The sequence below is a fragment of the Enoplosus armatus genome, chromosome 5 (genome assembly GCF_043641665.1).
Source record: "Enoplosus armatus isolate fEnoArm2 chromosome 5, fEnoArm2.hap1, whole genome shotgun sequence".
Taxonomy (NCBI): Eukaryota; Metazoa; Chordata; class Actinopteri; order Centrarchiformes; family Enoplosidae; genus Enoplosus; species Enoplosus armatus.
The window spans coordinates 3760603-3782231 of record NC_092184.1 but is presented as its reverse complement, the minus strand read 5'-3'; the positions used below and the strand labels follow the sequence as shown (position 1 = coordinate 3782231).

Here is a 21629-nt window from a genome sequence, read left to right as displayed (position 1 = left end):
ATGCATTAATCAACATGCATTTTCCTCTGCAGTATAGTAGATAGTAGATTTGTTCGCTTGGACAGCCTTTCCAGGGGTTATTTAGCATGCCACCTGCTGGCTAATGCGTCAGGCTTGGCTAGAAAGTTACAGATAACATTAGTACCAGTCGCTTTACTACAGTAGAAATCTATTTTAAGGTCATTACTGTGAATCTTGTGGCAGTTTTTTAATGTCACCTGTAACTGCAGAGGCATTAATGCCTCAGATAGCCTACAGATAGCCTATAGCCTAGCCCCTTTTCACAGAACACATGTTGACATGCCACAGCAGGAGAAGCACGGGCGTAAATAATAAAACGAATGATGGCTGAATTCCATGTTGCTGCTGCAGTTTCAGGGTCCTGATATTGCTGGCTCACTCAGTGTTTTTGGAACAGAGCTTCTGAAGGGATAAAGACGAGACAGTCACTGGATGTTTCAGGTACCTCTGTCTTTACAGGTTGCGTTGTATACTTTGCCATTATTTGCGCACACACCCTTGTCCGGTGGACCTCCATAAAGCAGCCAGGTGTGTTTGCACCCCCCCCCCTCCATTCATTTACATCCTCACCACTATTTCCTGTACTTCAACATGTTTCTGCTGCGATCATAAAGCGTCTCATCGACACAGCGTCTTGCCTGTGGCTACAGACTGCATCCATTCTCAGGCCAAATCATTTGAACACGCGACCAAACCTGCAAACATGTAACAAGCTGGTAGGAGTGTTAGTTATGTCATGTGGAACACAGATCTTTGCAGCTTTAGGGTGCAACTTTGTTCCTTAACTTCAAACAACGACCTCTGACCTTTCAGAGAGAAAGGCTATTATATAAGGCAAGAAAAAGCAATGCTGTAGTATCTATCAAATAAAGTTAGCGGAAAATTGTGAGAAAATGCAAGTATGTGATTCTACAGGACGCACCATATATAGATTTTACAAAAAGTGAATTGTACTTTTGTTCGAAGCGTGTGAACTGGGCAAAGACAGATGTTGTCCAATCACTGAGTAGGACTAGAACAACTCTGCCTTCATATTGCTGACAGCAGGTTAAATATGTATGCAAACATATGCAACATATTAGGCCGACAATGGTGGACAGATGAGGACGTTTTCACACTCTCAGAGATGGCCCCTGGCCTGTTTGAATGATCGGTTCATTTGTCCCAGAGGAGTGACTGCTGGATGAGAGCTGGACAGCATGGCAAACCTCCTCCCCACAGACACACTTGGCCCACCAGCACCTCCCTTTTCCTGTTCTTTCTCCTTTTATTCTACTGTAAAACCAGGCTATTGTAGAACACAGTAGTGTGTTTAACGAGGCTATACTGTGTTGCCATGGAGGTGGAATAATTACCCACTGGTAAACCAACGTCACGCACCCTTTTAGCTTGACATGCTGTATTTGTCCCATTAACAGCAGGGCCCAATTGCTGGTTGGTCTGAGAGCAAAATATCTGTACAACCACTGGACTGGATGATTTCAACCACAGCTACTGTCAGGGCAATCCACACTTTGGCCCATATCTGAAGAACTGCTGTGGATATTCAAAAATGTTTCTTAGGACATCTGACCAAAACTGACAAACTGGTTTCAATTCTATCAATTGGTTCACTGAAACAAATCTGCAGCTGCAGTTCATTTCACCTTTTCTTCTCCTGTCGTGATCTATATCATTGATCCTGCCTGCATTTTTGTTCGCCAGCTAGTTGGCAGGCTGTCCAGCTCCCCTCCCTGCTTCTACATTTTTGCATTCCAACTAAATGGTGAGCCTCCCTCCCTCCCTCGCTCGCTCCCTCCCTCGCTTTCATAACCCCATCAAAAAACAAAAAAACAAAAAAAAGATTCCCTCATGTGTGAGGAGAGATCCATGCCTGCTCCACAGAAAACAATGCCAGCCTTTCTGCCCTGGCATGAGAGAGAGAGAGAGAGAGAGAGAGAGAGAGAGAGGGAAAGAAAGAAATAGAGAGATTGAGAGTTCTTTGTCTGTCCGGTGAGAGTTTCTGGATCTGAGAGAAAGAAAAGCTGCTGATTTCCTCCCCTGGTGTGAGAGAAATGGGCTTTGATGTGTGGGGAACAAACCCATACTCAGCAATTAGATATTAACAGTCAGGATGGAGCTCTCAATATATGATATAAATGGCAATAAATTCTTCTTTTTAGCCTTTCCTCACTTTGGTATTTTGAAATCTTTAAGAATCAGCGGGCTAGCTAACTAGCTTCCTTATGCACAATGTGGCTAGTTTGAGGTCAGACGGTCAGCTGGGCCGACTAGCTCGAGCAAGACTGCCATGTTTGGCTTTTGAAAACTGGCAGTGCTTTGCTGAAAGGAATTACAAACTTCAAAATGCATCTTACGTAACATTCAAAAAATGTATTGATTGTAACATAAGGTGTCTTGAGAAGTCTCAGGAAGGAAGCCACAGTTGAATCATGTGCATACACCTGACATTTGGCATTAGTTTGACTGGACTATGCTCAATGCCCATCTGTCTGCCCACGTTTCATACCAGCTTAACACACTTTTAACAGTTAGTATGGTAGTAAATTATTATACGTGATGTGTCTTACTGGACTCTGACACATGGTTGCTGACAGAAGAGCAAAACAACGATTAATTCATGGTCATTAATGATGAATTATTGATGCCTCAGGAAGCTTATCAGCTGTTCGTGTCTTTCCACTGGAAATAAACATCGAAAACATGCAGTACTCCAGTTGTAATAGCTGTCCATGGTTTATCCATAGTGGCCTGATCAGTCAGGCATTGTGGGGACATTTGCTTTGTGCATGGTTACAAATTCCTCCTTCAACATGTTCACCTCTTCCTTTCTGACCTTTGTTTTTATCAAATCATTTCAACCAGCCCTCCCTCTTCCTCCCTTCCTCTTTCCTTCTGCTTCTCTCTTTTGATCACACACACACACACACACACACACACACACACACACACACACACACACACACACGTCTCTCTGTCATCTGGAACTTTGGTGCTGCCAGTCAGGAATGTAGGTCTTAGTTTAGTGGAGCAAGCAGCAACAGGTCCTCCTCCTGAACGGGAGTTTGCGGAGGATACTGCGCTGGTAGCTGTAGACAAAGGGCCCGAGATCAAGACAAAGAGACAATCTGCGTTTTCGTGGGAAGAAAAGCAGCGTGGAAGAAATTGTGTTGAACTCACTCTGCAGCCTTAGAGGTGTCCTGCTCCACCAGGTTCCCAGTGATAGGATTGAGTCAGTAGCCAGGAGCAGCTCTTTGCCATGGAGGCTGTGCATTTGCTGGACAACTGGAGAAAGGTAAGTATCACATTTAGACTCAGCAAAGGACAGGTTGACGCCAAGAAGTCGGTTGAAGCTTCGCATGATAAACGTTGCGTGATTCCTGGAGTGGAAGAGCAGTTTGCAGTTGGCTGACTTCTTGTCTCCGGTTCAGGAAAAGAGTTTCTAATTGCACTGAAGCATTTTCAGACAGAATTTACCCCCCCCCCAACATTTATTTCTATTTTCTGGCTGTTTTGTGATTTACTGTTTGAGGCTTCCCCGAGGCCGACTCCGCCGAATATCGTTTCACGGGTCTGTCAGAAGAGCAAACATGATGATATTGCAGCAGGGTTTTGTTGTCCCGAGGGCAGAGTACATCAGAACCATATTTTCCATCCCTGCTGCACAACATTTTAGGCACGCAAATGACTCCGGGTGCACTCTGATTCTCTGTGACTGCTTCTGTGTTTTCTAACCTTTCGCTGTGGTTTTCCGTGCTTCCTCACAACCACACGCTTCTCACATCTCCCGTGTATGTTCGCCCATACACAGAATGTGGCCACCAATATAGACATGGAATATATTTATAGCCGTTTGTTCAGTGCTGACTGGATGGAAATACCCAAAAGTGATTGAGTAAGAAGGGAGGAATTTGTGGGATTTGGGCACTGTGTGTGTGTGTGTATGTGTGTGTGTGTGTGTGTGTGTGTTTTCATAGAGACTGAAAGACAAGCGTGCAGCCAAGGTGGCCGATTTCCAGTGAATGTGTCAACTACCAAGAGATTCTTAATGCATGTGTGTGTGTGTGTGTGTTACTTCCTCAGAGTGTGTTGCTAAATGCTGTCTACCATCTGTTCTGTGTGTGCGCTGACAGCATGAGTCACACCTTGACACATTAGTGCGTAGGCAGAGTGTGTGTGTGTGTGGGGGGGGGGGGATCCCGCTAAATATGGTCTTAGTATTGTATTGTAAGTATTGTGAAAAACAGTGTTGAGACACTTTATTCAGTTGTCTCCAGGTCCGAAGTTGACCATGAGAAGATTTTGATAGTGTAACAAGCCGATGAGGTCACCCATGACGTCTTTTGTTTTTCAGGCTAATCTCCATGTCCTCATTTCCTCCCTCAGGATCTTCATGTGTCGCAGGGCGCCGTGGACAGCTCAGTGGATATGGACCGCCTGAACAGGAACATGCCTGAGTGTGGACGGCAAACCCACCAGGTGTTACAGGTGAGTGTGTGTGTGTGTGTGTGTGTGTGTGTGTGTGTGTGTGTTTTGGGGAGGTGGGGGGACGGTAGAGGAGATGGAGATGGAGAAAAGGAATCAGTCAGAAAGAGAGAGCCAGCGGCCTCATTGTTCTCAACTTGGCAACCATCACAGAAACACTGTGTTTATCAGTGTGTTGCTTTTGGTGCATGTTTCCAGTGTCGACGCATTCTCACACACACACACACACACACACACACACACACAGACAATGAGCGCTCTCTTCTTCTAATAACTGTATCCATTAATGTTAAATGTCACCACATTGGCTGCTCTGGCAGATTTGTGGCAGCAGGTCAGGTCAGGCAGTACAGCTGGGACGCGTCCTGACAGCATATGTCAGTGTGTTGTAAAGCAGGAATCTTCAGCCAGAGTCAGTAATTAGACAGACCCGGAGATTGGATGTCTGTGTTTCCCACCTGCTGGGGTCTGACAATCCTATCAGGCATTAATGGAGAGGGCTGTGTGTGTGAATGTGTGTGTGTGCGTGTGTGTGTGTGTGTGTGTGTGTGTGTTAGAGGGAGCACGAAATTGGGAGATAAAACACGATGAGATTAAACTTTAATGGTTCCTGCAGGGAAACTGGGACGGTGCTGCAGAAAACAGCAATATGTAGAAGACTGTAGCAATTTGGAGGTATTTAAATGTAATTTCACCAAATTAGTTGTCAACGGAACACTGTTTCTGTAGAAATGTGTGATCGAAAATGAACAAAGAATTGTTTATTGCAAAGACAATTATTTCTCTGTGCTGGTAGCAAAACCAACCACTGACAATCAGACAAAGGAAGGAAAGACTTTAAACACGTTTATGTAATGAAAAAACACAATTTATGATATGACTACAACTTCTTTCATATCTTGCAAAACAAGGACAACCAAGAGATTATTGCCTTAAATGAATATGTTTAACCAGCAGACCCACTGGTTTTGTATTTGATTTTCAAGTATGCAGTACAGTAGTGTGTATGTATGCATGCACCATCATTTTTACTGGAGAAAGACTTTATTAGAACAGATTTCTATATTTTCTTCTGCTATCTATTTAAGCTTTGTTATCAGTTATTTTGCTATTCTGTTAGCTTTGCCAGCAAGGTCAGGGCGGAGTGGAAACGAACGCTACTCCACAAGCTGGCTGACTGTATGTTCAATTCAAGGCAGGACGTTAACCTGACGTAGGTGGGGCTTTTGTCCAGCAATGAGGTCAAGATGGTTATTTTTACCTTATCTCCCATTTTATTTTTCCTGCCTTCTCCTCTTGAGAGTTCACATTCTTTAGTGACAAGTGGTGAGTCTTGTTGTCAGGGAATGGTACTGATCATGTTTTTTTTCTGTCTTGAATAAGAAATGATCTAAAAAAGGAAGAGTAACAAACAAATGATGCACAGCCAAACGCTGAAGCCAGATAGAGGACGGCATGCAAAGTTTTAGATAACATGTACTGTAACTGTACAGACTTCTACAGAAAAACATCACCGAATCAAATATATTTAATTTACAGATTCACACTCAGACCTGTGCATTGCATTAGCGTTGCACACTGTCTGTATGTACAGACATGCGGGGGAGCAGGCTGTTGCTGTGTGCACCACATGGGAGCAGCAGCGCACAGCATATGAGGCAGTATGAGTCTTGCAGTGTTGCCCCACTGGCACCTCCCCTCTCCTCCCATCACTCCCAGTAAGCCTCCCAGTGCCTTCCCAGCCAGTCTCTATCGGGGGAAATCCTCTTATAAGCTTGACCCCACTCCACCGACGGCACCACCACAATCAGATAATCCTATTAGGACACACACGGCTAGCTAACCAGCCGAGGGGCTGAGTCAATGGTCGCGTACAGGTTGTAAATAAGAAATGTAAGGGCTCCAGAGTGGGACAAAAAGACTCAGTCGCAGCAGGTTTTTTAAATGCAAATCCTCGCCCATCAGAGTTCATTTAACACTTCACCTGGCACAGAGCGTTATCTGCACCAGTGAACAAACAGTTCTTTAGTCATGATGACTATGTGACTGAAGAGTTATTTGCTGTGATGTGAAACTAAAGTGGTGAATGCTAAATGATCGAGCCTCGCCTCACTGCCGCTGACGGTGATGCTGAATTATTAAAGATGCTGAATCATATGTTAAATCATTAAACCACAGTGCAACCTCGGGGTTGTGACCCCACACGGGGTCGCTTGACAAACAGAGACTGACATATTGATATATTTTGATGTATTTCTAATAAACTAAGCAGGGTCGTACATTTACTGTAAATTCTATATTATCCACTTGGAGAGCCCTTCAAAATAAAATGCCAAATCAATCAATGCTTGACAACTTTAGAATTTTGTCAAATTTTGGGACCGTCAGTCACTTGAATGTATGGGACCACACCATACATATGGACGATTTATGTTACCCCTCTATCAGCTGGAGGGGGCCACCAGTCCTGAGGGCTGTCCTGGTGTAAATTTGTCTTTGATATTCCAAACTATTGTTTCTTTTCCTCCCTTTGGATTAATGGATGTTGCTCAACAGGAGAAGTACTTCATTTCATTACATCGAGCCCTAGAAGGTAAAACTACAGAGGCAGAGAGAAAAACACAACGTAACACATTTTGCTGCAGTTCACCTCCACACTGGGAGTAATTCAACAAAAGAGGGCGGCTGAAAAGCCGAACTGTCTTTACATTCAGGCATCGCTGTGCTGAAAAGTGCTCATCACAAGTTAGCTCGTTGAACGCCCTCCAGGAGCTTCGTGTTTCTTAATTGCAGAGGGCTGTTGCTATGGCGACAACCCTCCCCCCTTGCTGAGCTGAGAGCACATGGTGGTGCTTTAGGCAGAGCTGCGAGGGGGAGAGGAGGGAGACGAGACACACACACACACACACACTTCCCTCAGTGTGTAGAGGAATATGTAAACAGCCAGAGCAGCCAGCTATGGAAATGACCTCCCATAGTGAAGACGTTCAGACTCCTCTCCTCCTCCCCAGAGAGGAGGATGGACCTCTCTCTGCAGGTCTGGTGCATTAGTGAAGCAGTTAAACTCCACAGAAAGATGAACGTTATCCCCCCCGCTGTGGCTCCCCTGTAAATACTACATGTCCACATTTTTAGTGTCATGCACAACCTATTAGTTCAGCTAATGGACAGGAAATGATCACTGGTTAGGTCCCATTCATGGTGTGCCATTTATAGTCCAGACATAAGTACGACCTCTTTAAGTTTAGAGGTGTAGATTTCATACAGTGTGTTGCAATGTCTGCGAAGCTTTTCTTTGTGGAGGCTTTCAATGTCAGTTACTGATACTGTAGCTCATTTACGGCATTTGTAGCTATGAATGAGTTATGAATGACTTTTATAATAATAATGATAATATATTTGATACAAAATACACGTAATCAAAACATGTTATGCAATTTACTGTGAGTTTTTTGTTAAAAACACTAAAATGGAAATAGAAATCTACCAAAAATCTCCTTCTGTGATTCTGAGGATACCACGTACTCCACAACCGTTTTTATTTTTCTGGCCTATAATCAGTTAATTTGAAGACAAAAAAAGGCTCATTTATCCAGACCTAAAGCTCGGGATAAATGTAATTTACAATTTGTTTGGCCTCCTTTTTAAGAGCACTCCGCTGGACCTGATTGAGAGCGGAAAGGGGCTGAAGTTCCAGGCAGAGCGCCCCCACCTGGTCAGCCTGGGGAGTGGACGACTGAGCACAGCCATCACCCTGCTGCCCCTGCCTGAGGGTGAGACATCTGCTGTTCCTCCAACACACCAGTTAGCTTCAGAGAATGACGCAGACACAACAACTGACGTCACTATACACTTAGTTATATTTGTCAGGGGGGAAAGGCTCGAAGACACAGCTTTTATACTTTAGACCACTCTTTATTATTATTATTATTATTGAACTCATTATTCAGTTAATAAAAAATGGTTACTGAGCAGTCATACATTATTACATAGTTAGTTGTGACATCATCTGTGAAAGTGCCATCACATTGTTGTTTGGCTTTTTATTGAGGTGTTGTACATTAAGTTTATTTAAGATGATTTTATTACATTTATAGGCCACAACACTACACACACACACACACACACACACACACACACACACACACGCTTACATCTCTGGTGACTTGACCCTGTTATCACCTCTATATCTGTCTTTCGCCCTCTTTGTCTGAACTGCCTCATCGTGTGTTTCTGTCCTGTGACCTCTTGGCCTTTGGTCTGCCTGTTTGTATGATGTCCTCTCTGTCTGCCTGTCTGTCTGTCTGTCTGTCTGTCAGTGTGTCTGCTGGCCTTCCTGTCTCTGGCTGTGCCTCTGCACGCTGGCATGCAGGGAGATTCCTCTGTCAGAGGTCGTGTCCAGGCAAGGATAGTGTGCATGAGCGGAAATTCTTGTGGCCCTCACTTGTGTAGTTTCAGGTTGATTCTGTGAACGTTGTCCTCTTACTGTCTAGCCACCACAGATGACACGAGATGAGACAACAAGAGAGCTTTTTTACCCTTGGCGTAGCCTCTCAGGTTACATACAGGCTGCCCTTCCTTACTGGTGGAGGTTGTTGGAGCTGTATGCAGCCTGAAAGGAATACCTGCAGACACTATTCAGGGCTGAAATAGGGCACTACCATCATAGTATTTCTGGTAAAAAAAAAAAAAAAATCGCTTGATATATATTTTTATTCACAGGGCAATATTGTCCGAAAATATGCTAGAACTGATTATCAGTCAAAAACAAATTGTGAAGCTCTTCCCCACGAACATCACTATAGCACTGATCAACTCCATAATACATACTGTATGTAAATCAATCAGATTGCATATTACTGCGCCACATCAGACTCTTCTTCCTCCCCCCAGGCCGGACCACACTGGGTCATGGTCCCATGGACATCAGCATCCAGGGCCCCGGGGTGGCTGCCCAGCACTGCTACATAGAGAACAGGTCAGGGGTCATCACGCTGCACCCCTGTGGAAACCTCTGCGCTGTGGACGGGCTCCAGGTCACGCAGCCCGTGCGCCTGTCACAAGGTAGGAATCCGCTCAAACATCTGGCCCATAACACACTCCTGCTGTACTGCTCTTTACCTGAAGTGCACCGTGACTGTCCGCAACGTTCAGATCAGCAATTAAGTTCATTTTGATAATATTGCTTCTACTTTGTATGGATTTCCATTTTCTCCATAAAAGAACAAATCTGACAGGAAGCCAATGACCAGATGTTAAAGGATCTGTGCGCTCTGTTTAACTCGGCTGTTTAAGTCCGCCTGCTTGTACTGTAACAGATCGATCCATCAGCTCCCTGTCTGGTCAATGAAAATGCATGAGTAGGAGCCAACCGGTCTATTCAATAAAATGCACAGCATGTGCTTTTAAATGGCCATCGATTAAAGACCAGCCTGAGGTTCATGTGTTAATGAGTTACCAGAGTGAGCTCTGCTGTGCTCAGGCATGCAGATATTGAAGAAACCAGAGGGAGAGATGAACTGATTTTGGATCTTAGATTGGACTCTGTGGAGGATTTTACTAAAAGGATCCCCTGGGATTGGCATTTTAAAGGTAAAGGATTGTTTTCATAGAGGGCACGGCCTCCTGGGAAAGTAGGGAAGCTGCTACCGTAGGACAAAGGTTGACTGGACGCCTGGACAGACTCATCTGTCTGCCAATAACACAAACCCCCAAAGTGGAGATTCACACGATGCTGTTACTGAAAGGATCTCGCTGATGGGACAAAACGGTTCAAAGCTCGACGACGTGTCTGAGCTGAGGTGTGATGCCTTCACACTTTCACGCAGTGTATTATGAGAATGAGTTGAAGGGACACTACTCATCGTTACTCACAGGATGTGAACGTCCCTCTCCGCTGCTGTGCAATCATGCACTGTGGTGTTATTTCTCCTTCTCAGTTCACCTATTCAAGAAATGCTAATAGCACAAACAGCACATGCTACGTGGACTAATATCATTCCTGTCTAAATGCTCTCTGTGTACAGTATCCTGTGTCCTGCGTGGCTATGCGGTGTGTGTGTGTGTGTGTGTGTGTGTGTGTGTGTGTGTAGAAGAACTTGTGCGCTGTCTGTCAGTGTGTCCCTCTGTCTTTTTGGTATTTCAACCTGGACTCTGGCTTAGGTAACCTGAGCGGGGACGCGGGGCTATTTATACTGCCCCTCTACCCCAGACAGATCCGACTTTAGCCCCAGAGGGAGTTTCAGGTTGGAGAACGAGTGTCGAGGGTGAAGCAGAGTTCACTGTCAGGGTCCAGGAAGAGTTGGAACGAACAGAGGGGAGAGCCGAGGTAGTCGTGAAAGGTTGCGCACGAGGCGGTATGGCCTCCTTTGGTGTTAATGCAGGCTGATAAAGATGTAATCTTACAGCAGGAAGTGGATCAGACATTATTGATGACACATTTTACTTACCACTCCCATGAGTTATGTAAAGTACATGAGTAATACATTGTAGTACACTCAAACGTTCCCTACAAGAACAGTGAAGTATTGTAGGGTCCAGAGGAATCGAATGCTGTCTGCAGTCTGTAGCGTTTTCCTTTGCAAATATATAGTCGGGTGACGGCTTCGACTTGTCAGCGTTACAGGTTATGTTACTGTAACCAAGAAGCAACAAGTCAGTATTGTTGCAAAATGAAAATGTGCTCAACAAGCTTTTAGTGGTAATCCGCCTGGATTTACAGTAGAAATCAGAAGAGCCGGAGGAGGGAAATCCCGACAATGAAAGGGCATGTAAAAACTAAGCCGGCCTGTTCAAAGCGAGATGAGCTGATGTTTTAAAGGGATAAAGGTTGGTCGGCTCGATTCAGCCCATCAGAAGGAGCACACGGGGGGGGGGATAGAGGGGACGGAAGCCTCATCATTAACTGAGGTAGACATTAAGATGAAGCAGTTTCTGGCTGAACATCTGAGCAAACGAACCCCCGCGAGGAGGGAAATAACTGATGACATGATTTTAGATCCCATCCCAGTGTTTTAGACACAGGAAACAAAATATCTTGCATACATTCACGCGAGGGAAAACAGGAAGCTTAGGAGTCGTTATTTCTGAATCGTTGAATCAAAAAAGTTTAAAGGTGCACGCCACCGATTTTACACATCACGGCCTTTAAAACAGCTCCACCATGAAAAGCTGCTACAGGAAAATGCTGCTTATGTCACTTTTTTTGTTTTGTATTTTTTTTGTACATTTGGCCAATAATACTTCCCTCCTGTTAAGTGAGATTTAGAAAGGATCTGAGCACTTCCTCCGCCTCTGATGTCCCTTCTTTACAGTTTGTTGTTTCAACGTTGACACACTGACTTCATATAAAGTCAGTGGGACAGACACACACACACACACACACACACACACACACTGTCATAATATTTATTGCAGAGGTTAATGTGCCTGGAGGGAACACTTATCCCTTTAATGTGTATTGTTTTATGGCTTTCAAATACATGCCTGGTAATACTTAAAGCCTCACCTTTGTTCCTTTACATAGAGATGAAAGAGAGAGAGCCACACCTTGGCGTGCTCTCTCACTGCATTGACATGACAGCAGGTATCAGAATCAGAAATACTTTATTGATCCGGGGGGGGGGGGGGGGGGCATAATCAATACATGTTATTGAACAGTTCAATTCCTCTACTGCGGATTGTGTGTGTGTGTGTGTGTGTGTGGCTGGTAGCTCATGGTCTCCCTCTTCAGTGACGCCCCCCCCCCCTCTCTCTCTGTCTCATTGCACGGCTCTGACTCAGGATCTCCACCTTCTTTTCTTCCCTCTGCTCCTCCTCCCTGGTGTCTCTCCCAGTCTTCCTCACTCCCTGACAGCCCGGACTCTCTCTCTCTCTCTCTCTCTCTCTCTCTCTCTCTCTGCGGGCTTCAGAGATGACGGTGGGCCAGCTGTTTCTCGCAGGAGCCCCCCCGGCAGCGTCGTCCGCTACGTGAAAAGCTCGGAGGGAGACAATGAGCAAAGATTACAGTGACTGTTTACGGTCCCGCACTGGTTTGAATGAACTGGGAGATACCAACGGCACCAGTGGATGAACCCGTGTGTCTTAACAAGTGGGCAAGCAGACAGCTCCCTTTGTGAACATTCAGATATCTGCAGAATATATTAGAGTCTGTGAGGGGTTTTTTTTTTTTTTTTTGGAGGTGGTTGGGGGGGGGGGGGGATTATCATAACAAAAGCGCGTCGGGACAAAACCCCATAAACGCTCCTGTTGTTCCACAATAACTCGCAGAACCGGAGAAAAACACGTGGTTTGATTTAAAGGAGCAGAGGCGATGAAAACAGCGGAGGCAGAGAGGAGTTTCCTGCACTGGAGTTAAAGTAAGTTGGTTTGTCTTTGCTGTGTACTAGTTACAGGGTTTCCAACCCGGTGGTGGTGGTGGTGGTGGTGGTGTTTGCTCTCAGCACTTGCCGGCCTTGTGATTAGCGGTATAGCCGGCGGATGGTGTCATTACAGTTACGGACTGTGGGGAGACAAGTAACAGAGTGACTTCAAGTGGACCCCGGTGCTTCGTGTACGGGACTGTTGAGCTAGCTTACTGTGGGCACTAGTTGCTAATGTGGAAAATACACGCGCTTGTGTTGCTTTTTGTTGTCCTGTTCAGGTTCTTTTCAGTCAAAATGCACTCTATCGCCAAACTCCGTTTAAAAATCTGACAAATGTAATGTAATCTATTTTAATTTAGGTGACTCCATGTAATAGAGCATTACTAACGGCTTTCCCTGAATTAGTAGGCAGCTCTATTTAATTCGGCAGACATATACTAAACATTACTTACTCGTGGTTTAAAAAATATACTTTTCTTGCCTCACAATTTGGTCGTCCACTGAAGTTTACCCTGGTGGGCGATTGCTAGCAGCGTTAGCAATTTAGTACTTTATTTGCATAAAGAGCTGCTTCGGTTTATTTTTTTTTTATGCCGAATTATTAGAAATACCCTTCTGACATTATTGGGTTGATTAATCACACTTGAAGGAGAGCCTATTTTGCCTAAATACAAGGAATTTCTAAACTGCCAGGTCTTGGAACGGAGTTTGGTCTGTCACTCCGCACATGCAACATGAACACCTGCTCTAACGTTGTTGTCTCCAGCCACTCAGTCCCCTGCACTCTAAATCCTAACTTCCCCCCTGCCTCCATGTGAGTTCTTTTTATAGACTACAAACATATACAAGTCTGCCAGATCTGCAGATACCCCCCATCCAGTCTGGCATGACCAGACCTCACTGTATCTGTCTACTGTTACGCTGCTATTCCTGGTTGCCAATGTGACCTAACCGGGGCTGCTGTCTGGAATAGAATAGAGCTTTCCTTTCATGCATTCCGCGTATTCAGAGGTCTCTGGGTCCACAAGTTTTGATCATGTTAGACAGACCAAACCCAGGGCCTTCTTGTTGAGCTCATTGTGCCATACACACTGCTCTGGAAGTGTGGTCATTCTCTCTCCACCGCTGCACCTCCTCGACATCTGTCATCTCTGACACATTGCGTTGACCCCATTGTAAAGAAAGGATGTGAGGAGTCAGGGAGAAGCCCCTCTGCAAACAGTCATCAGGCTGCTGTGAGTGTGATGTGGGCTCCCAGCGGGGCCAGAGCACAGGTCAGACATGTGGGGGGCATCTCGGCACAGAGAGAGAGAGGAAAGGTGCTGGTAGCAGCTGGTGTGTATACGCTGGCTCAGTATGTGTGTGTGTGTGTGTGTGTGTGTGTGTGTTCCTGCGTGTTGTTGTTGACACAGTCTTTGACCGTACATCCTCTGACGACACAGAGGTCAAGGCAATGTGTCCAAATGAGACGGCGGTTGAATACTACAAATGTGCCGCCGCTTTGAGTAGATCACACTGCATTCCAAACTGCTTACCATGCCAGTAACAAAAGACAACACACCTTCTCCTGCATCTGCTCCCACTCATACTTCTCTGGGCACATTTTGATCAATGATCAAGATTTTTTTAACATTGCGTCTTTGCTTCAGACGGAGCCAAAATTAGGCCAGTTGTCACTGTTAGATTATATGCTTTATATCAATCCTGATACCTCAACTCAGGGTATCTGCTGACACAGTGCGCCGATCCAACATCAACGCTCTCTTTTTCCAAGATTTGAAAATCTGCATACCTCACTGCATGGGCCTCATTGGGATCTGTTTTACGGAAGTTAAAATGACGGCAGGAGTCATCGCCCCGCTGTGACTGAACGACTGTAACTGTTTTCTTCCACACATCCGAAATGTTGTCACACTAGGGCTGCACAGTTATGGCTAAAAACCGCAAGTTTTATGCTCAGTGTTTTTGTGCTGAACTGAACATGTATTGTAATTATTCACCCCAACTTCAGCAACAAAATATATTGCACTTGAACATTTTTCATAAACAGAAAATAAATCTATCGAGCTATTTTGGGGGCATTTCTGCCTTTATTTAATAGGGTGCAGTAGAGAATCAGACAGGAAATGTGAGGGCAGAAAGAGAGGGGGATGACAGGCAATAAAGGTCCCCTGCTAGATTAGAAGCACAGACAATGGCTATGCCTGAAATCACTTTGTGTTCACCATATAGTGCACTATATTTACCCCCCATAATTCTGAGTGTGAAATGTATGCTCTATATATGGCCCTCAAAAATTCTGCCACTGGAACAAAAAAAGTAGCCCCCATGCACTCTGCCACCGGTCCCATCGCATCATGCTTCTCATTTTATTGGTGCAAAAAATGACCGTTGTACGACTCTGCAACCACAGAATGATTCGGAGGTCTGAAATCTCAGTTTATTACTCACTATAGAGCCAGCTACTGAGTGTGTGTGTGTTATATAGGGAGTGGTGAAGGAACAAGGGAGGGATTTTTGGTCACAGGTGTTGCACACACAGTGTTTGTTTTGTATGCGTCTCAGACCCCTAGACCAGCGTCATCCACGGATCTGACTAAAATAAAAGTAGTACAATTTGAATCGTCTTTATTCTCATGAAATCAAGGTCTTCTTAGAGCCGAATAAAGTTCGGGAAAGTAAGAATTAGACCGCAGCTACATTTTGGGAAGCAGTGACAGCCAACCAGACGGCTTGAAACAAGAACAGATTTGACTGGAGAGCACAGAGATCACACCTTATCAACTTGAATCGATTGATTATGATATGGGTAACGGTGCAGCGAGGTTACACTTGTCAGTTCTTAGTGATTTTATTTTAAAACCTGGACACGCTCGAAGCCAGTAAGTGACAGTAAGTTGAATTTGATGCGCACAGAACACAACATGTTTACGAGCAGTGCATGTCAAAGTAGCGTGGGAGAGAAGTAACATGCCTTAATACACCGATGCATCCAGCAGCAGGAACAGACTTATCATGATCTAATTAACCGATTAGGCCACTTGTAGCCCAACAGCCCACCTCTAAACCACGTGTGGATCACAAAGTTTGGTTCGATATTGATTGATCCTCAGGCCTGCGGCCATCTGCCTCTGGGAGCATGTTTAACAGCAGGGGGTTAGCAGGCTTTAGTTGTTCTGACAAAAGGAGGGGCGGGGGGCAGGGAACATCTGTCCGGACAGGCGGTAACTGGCCTCCGACACGTTGCCGTGATGAGCGTCCACTAGAGACAGTAGCTGACAGCCCGCTGGATGCTGCGTCTGGTCTGTGGGATGTGGATGCTGGGGCAGCGGGGATCTGATTGTGATGAAGTGTTTTAAAGGGGCGGTGTGAAAATAGCTGTATGATGTCTCCTGTGGCTCTGGAGGGAGCTTATTGAAAGCTACTTACCAGTTGCATGATGGGAAATGTAGGATTCGGAGTATTTGAGAGCTTGACCCAGGATCAGGATATCTCGGCTTCTGCGGCTTCGCTTTTGACCATTCTTTTTTTTTTTTTTAAATCTGTCTCTTGTGAGTCCCTCAACTTTATGGAAGTACAATGCTAAATTGCCGGGGGCCTTAACTGTTATGAGTCTGGAAATCCGATATTCAAAGAGTTGATTTTGATGAATAAGATCCTCTTCTGTCTAGGTTCATTCGTGTTGCAGAACACTTTCATCACATATTTAATTTGTCACATGCTTTTAAACGCATGTGACCCATTCATTTCATGTCATCATGCATGTTTAAGTGTTTGTAGTACCATTAACAGTTCTTTGAAACGGTTACATTAGACACTCCAACTTCAAGGATCGTAAATGTGAACTCGCTAGATAGAAAATACCGTTCAACTTTTCTCAACTTTGATGTGGTAAACGCTACTTGGGACCTCAGGGATACACAGATGTTATTTGATTTTATGAATTCATTGACAAAAACAAAAAAATCCCTGACAAAGAGTATATATATTCAAGTCTCAGGAATGAGGGATTCTTTTCAAACCACCCCAACAAGATGCAAAATGCATATTTTGATTCTAAATGTAATTCTGTGATGGAAGGCACAAACTATTTGCTGGATTTTTGCATGTGCTGCACAACATAAACTCAACAGCATGTGTGTGTGAAGCAGCTGCCCAGGAGCAACCTCTGCCTCCAGATATCTTCCACTGCGGAATCTCGCTTGGCGTCAGACTGGTTTGAACATGTGATCACTTCTTCCGACCTTTTATTTGTTGGGACGGTTATTCCCACATGATTGGAATGCAGGATTAGACCTCTCCTCCTCCTCCTCCTCCTCCTCCTTCTCCTCCCCTGTGCGCTCCTTTCAAGCCAGTCCCATGTCTTCCTCTGGTATGTTCGTCTGTGTTTGATGGCCCCTGGCTCGGCAAAAGGCAGTCATTGATTAACTGGTGGGTTTGACTCCCTGGCCTTTGCTGAGGCCGTAAACCATCAGCTTTCCATAGCAACCGTCAGACATAGTTTTGGGCATCCCTTTGTCTGCAGCTCCTCCGCACTTTAGTGACGTCCCATGCTGGTGGTTTAGTGGCGACGCCTTTGTTTGTCACATACAACACTAAAATCTCCAAAAAGTTAGTGAACAGTGAATTCAAAGTTGCAGGTACTGCAGAGACTTGGTGAAGAGCACGCCTTTAGGCTGACAGGATGAGTGGAGGCGAAGCTCCATAAATACATAGCTTCAGGGTATTATGGAGGTTTTCTGCTACTTGAATCCCAGTCAGGACTTTGGGAGGCAGATTTCCTCAGCTGCTGCTGATATGTGTAGTGCTCTCATCATGGTATCAAGTGGAAAACTGTATACCACCAAACTGCACCTTCTCTAAGCTTGTGTAGAAGAGCAGACTGTATGCTGTAAATAACTTATAAGCTATAAGACATATAAGCTGTCTTTAGATGTGTTAAGGCTCTACTTGGGGTGGGATTTAAAGCCACTTGAAAGCCAGACTGTGTAACTTTCGAAGGAAGAAATGGCACCTCCTGCCCCGTTCAAATGAAAAGTTGAATTCGTAAGAAATAAAATGAACCCTCAATTCAACGCACTCGGGGGTTTTTGCTGCTACAGCCTTACTTGGTCTGGTATGACCAGTAGCTTACTGTGGCTAATGTTAGCAAACTTTAGATAGATACTGCTGTGAAACTGACATAAACTTACAAAGACCTACAGTATAACTGCTTTGCTCTCATCGCCATTTTTTTTTTGTCACCATACAGTATTTCTGTCACAGTTTTTCTGGCTCTGGCGTGGGAGATGGAACCAGGCTACCTAAGGTGATCTCTGCTGGCAGCTTTCCCGCTTTTTAAGTGATGGAAATAACAAATAGCAAGTTAGTGCACTACTTGCTCCAACAAAGCTGATCCAAATGATAGCCCTTTGCCGTCCAGAACCCTCAGAGTCTGGTAGAGTTTTCCTGGAAAAAACGTCTCTGGTACACAGGAATCTTAATGCAGTTCATGATTGTGGTTAGTTTGGAATAAACAGAAGGACTAGATAGTTGGCATGACTGGTGAAATCCATTATACTTGAACAGAAAGAAGACTACCAACAGAAACCTCATCAGAGAAAAATCCACGAGAAAGATTTCACAGTACTGCTTACGATGATCAGATACCGATATTCCTCCTATTTCTGTCTGCATGACACCATCCCATCTCATGAACATGCGCACATGAGATGAAGTATGTTCTCACAGCTTCTGACAGGCAGGATGGCGCAGAGAATAACATGCGACAGCACCGGAAGCCACTGCCGTGATGTGCCACTCCGCAGAGCCACCGTCGCCAGTATGTAATTAAATGTCTTTGTCGTATCATGATGCAAGCAACACGCTAACAAACTCTCCCGACTGTGCATGAGCCCACTCCGCTAATATGTGAAGCGCTCTCGCTCTGACCACCTCGGGCTCCTCAGATGTAATCTTCTGGGAAATGTACTTGAGGCTAAGCCGACACACTGGAAAGATTTAATGTGGTCAAACCAGAGTGAGGGGGGAAAAAAACACAGAGGTGTTATTAGAGAAATGATGGAATATTTGGTCCAAAGGCACATTTCAGATAGGGTGAACGGACCAGGGCTGCTAACCACTTCTCCTTTTTAATGCCACAATACCCTTGAGGCATGATTTGGCATTAACGCTGATTGGCCTGACTGGTCCCAAAGGAATACTCACAAGGGTTTACAATGATCATTTGTGACTCATTGTTCAATAAATAGTTCCTTGATTTCAGGTCGCATTTCTTTCACTTTCCATTTGTTTTTTTTTAATACAGACTGCTGTGATGCAGGATTACAAAAATCTCCTTTATGTAGTTTACAGAACAATTGCTCATTTATTGAATTAATTTCAAGACTTTTAACATGCAGAAAAAAATCGCTGGGCCCTGTTTGGCTGACAAAGGCAGCTTCTTTCATTTCTCATTATTAGGTAAACCTGCTGAGTGCAGGCTTTCCAGTTTAAATGCTCCAAACTGATTTGATTGGACGGAGTAATTCTTAAGGCCAAGCTTCAGTGAATAATAGCACAGTTGGAGCTTTACCTAAATGAAAAAGAATTATCATTATATTAGTATGTAAAATAATACTGTATAAGTATAAAATTAACAAAATGATCATTTAAATGAGATGATTTCTGACGTCTGGAAAAAAGGAAATAAGGTTCCATAATTCAGGCCTTGTTCATCTTTAGTGCTTTCACCATTAGTCGATTCATTGATCGGTTGATTGACAGCCAATTAACCTCCAACAGACTGATCATCGATGTATTGTTTCAGTCATTTCTAAAGCCAAAATGTCAAAGACTTGCTGGTTCCAGCTTCTCAAATGTCAGATTTATTTATTTATTTTTTCCTTGGTTTCATCTTCATCATGTTTGGGCTGCAGTAAAGAGGATTTTTATTAAAGATTGCTTATTGGTCAGCTGATTATTTTCTCCATTCATTGATTGATCGTTTGGTCTATAAATCTTCAGAAAATAGTGGGAAAAAACACAATATCCTGGAGACCCGAGGTGATGGCTGGTTTTTGACTCTTGTTTCAGTGTCACAGAAGTCAGAAGCTGGAACCAGAGAATGTTTGTCCTTTTGGCTTCTGTTGATCAACCAATCAAGTAATCAATAAATGGTTTCAGCTTTACATATCTGTGAATTGAATCTCTGGACTGGGCATTTCTCACTCTGACATTTGATAGTCGAAACACCGATTGATTATTTGGAAGAATCATTGACAGACAGTGATCATTGGCCTTGTTGTGCCTGTAGTTCATTATCTACATTATGCATCTTATAGGACATACGGTGTATACTGATCTATAAAATCTTTTTATAGTGCACCTTTAAGGATAAAATGTGCTCTGTTTGATACAGATTTTGCTGACTGACAAATACTATATATAGATTCTCACCTTGCCTCGATCTGTATCCATCCTTGTTTGCATTACAGTATGTGCTCTGCAATCCACTTAGGCGTCCCTGCAGTTTTATTAGAGAATGGGGTTATGTTGTCCTTGTGGGGACGGTAGTGAGGATTCTTCGCTCCTGAAGACGCGCCACAGGGAAAGCTCCGCGCAGATGAAAGGGCTGATAGCATGACGTGATGTGATTGAATGATAGCCCGCGCATTCTTTAATGTGGCACTTTTTAAAGCATGGGTTATGTTTTTGTTGTTTCCTGGGGTTACAGTGGGGGCCACTCTGGAGCAGCACGGTGAGGTGCTGAAAAGATGCTGTTCTTGCAGTAATACTCAGAGTGCACTCACTGTGATGAAGGCAGTGATTAGACCAATCGCTCCTGGAGTGTGCACACACACACACACACACACACACACACACACACACACACACACGTTTATCCTCCTCCCTGTGAAGCCAGTCTCTCTCCCCAGCATTGCCTGTCCTTTCCTGTATGACTTCATTGTAATGATGAAAATGGCAGTGTGCCACATTTTCCTGTTGGAAAGTGCTGGAAGCACGGCCGCTGATGAAACAGATCTCAGCTTCTGCAGCAGCTGGGTTTTCGCTGAGCTCAGCCTTGGAGAAAACTAATCCTGAAGCGCCGGTTCTTAGAAGAATCCTGACGCGCTCATCCCAGGTCAGAGGGTTCTTATGAGAAGAAGAAGAAGAAGAAGAAGAGATACTGGTGTGTTTTTAAAGAACTGAAGCCAACAGGGCCGTGCCATATGTGGAGCTGATATTTTACTGTTGCACACGAGGCCAAGCAGCAACAGCACTGATCCAAATCAAGGCTAATGAACTGTTTGTGACTGATTGATGGAAGTGAATGAGGTTTGTTGGAATAAGTTCCAATTCATACTGTAGTGCTGCTTTTACAGTCCATCCCTGTAGTAATATTGGGGATACGTGTTTTTTTTAAAGAATATAAAAGAAGAATATGCTATTTACAGCCACAACCTTAACATCGCAATACAAGGATTCTGTCCCAAAAGTCAGTTGCGTGCCTATTCTCATTACACAGTGAAAACATTGAAATATGTGCAGCAAAGCCATTCTTTCCTGGTGGAGCACAATAAGGCTGTCTACTAATAAAAGACAGGAATTTAACACAAATGAAGTTGAGCCGTGCGGTTTGCTACTCTCTGGAGTGGTACTTAAAGTCCCAGTTAAATTGTATTTTTAGAGCATTTGCCTCCTCAAGTACAATTTACAACACTATTGAGTTGCATCATGGGAAACGTAAGCTCCTGTGTTTTTGGAGCTCAACCCATTCTA

At 44.3% G+C, this 21629-nt stretch overlaps 1 protein-coding gene across 5 annotated transcripts in view; it reads left to right on the top strand.

The window, feature by feature from the left end:
- Nucleotides 1–3211: 3211 nt before the first annotated feature.
- The window catches only part of phldb1b (pleckstrin homology-like domain, family B, member 1b), a 73215-nt gene continuing 54797 nt past the window's right edge, over nt 3212–21629 (top strand). For all 5 annotated transcript variants that reach the window (XM_070905786.1, XM_070905787.1, XM_070905785.1 and 2 more), the window contains exons 1-4: nt 3212–3316; nt 4408–4509; nt 8156–8279; nt 9400–9570. In XM_070905786.1, the coding sequence (XP_070761887.1) occupies nt 3281–3316; nt 4408–4509; nt 8156–8279; nt 9400–9570 (433 nt within the window). In that variant the 5' untranslated portion in view covers nt 3212–3280. The remainder of the gene's footprint in view (nt 3317–4407; nt 4510–8155; nt 8280–9399; nt 9571–21629) is intronic.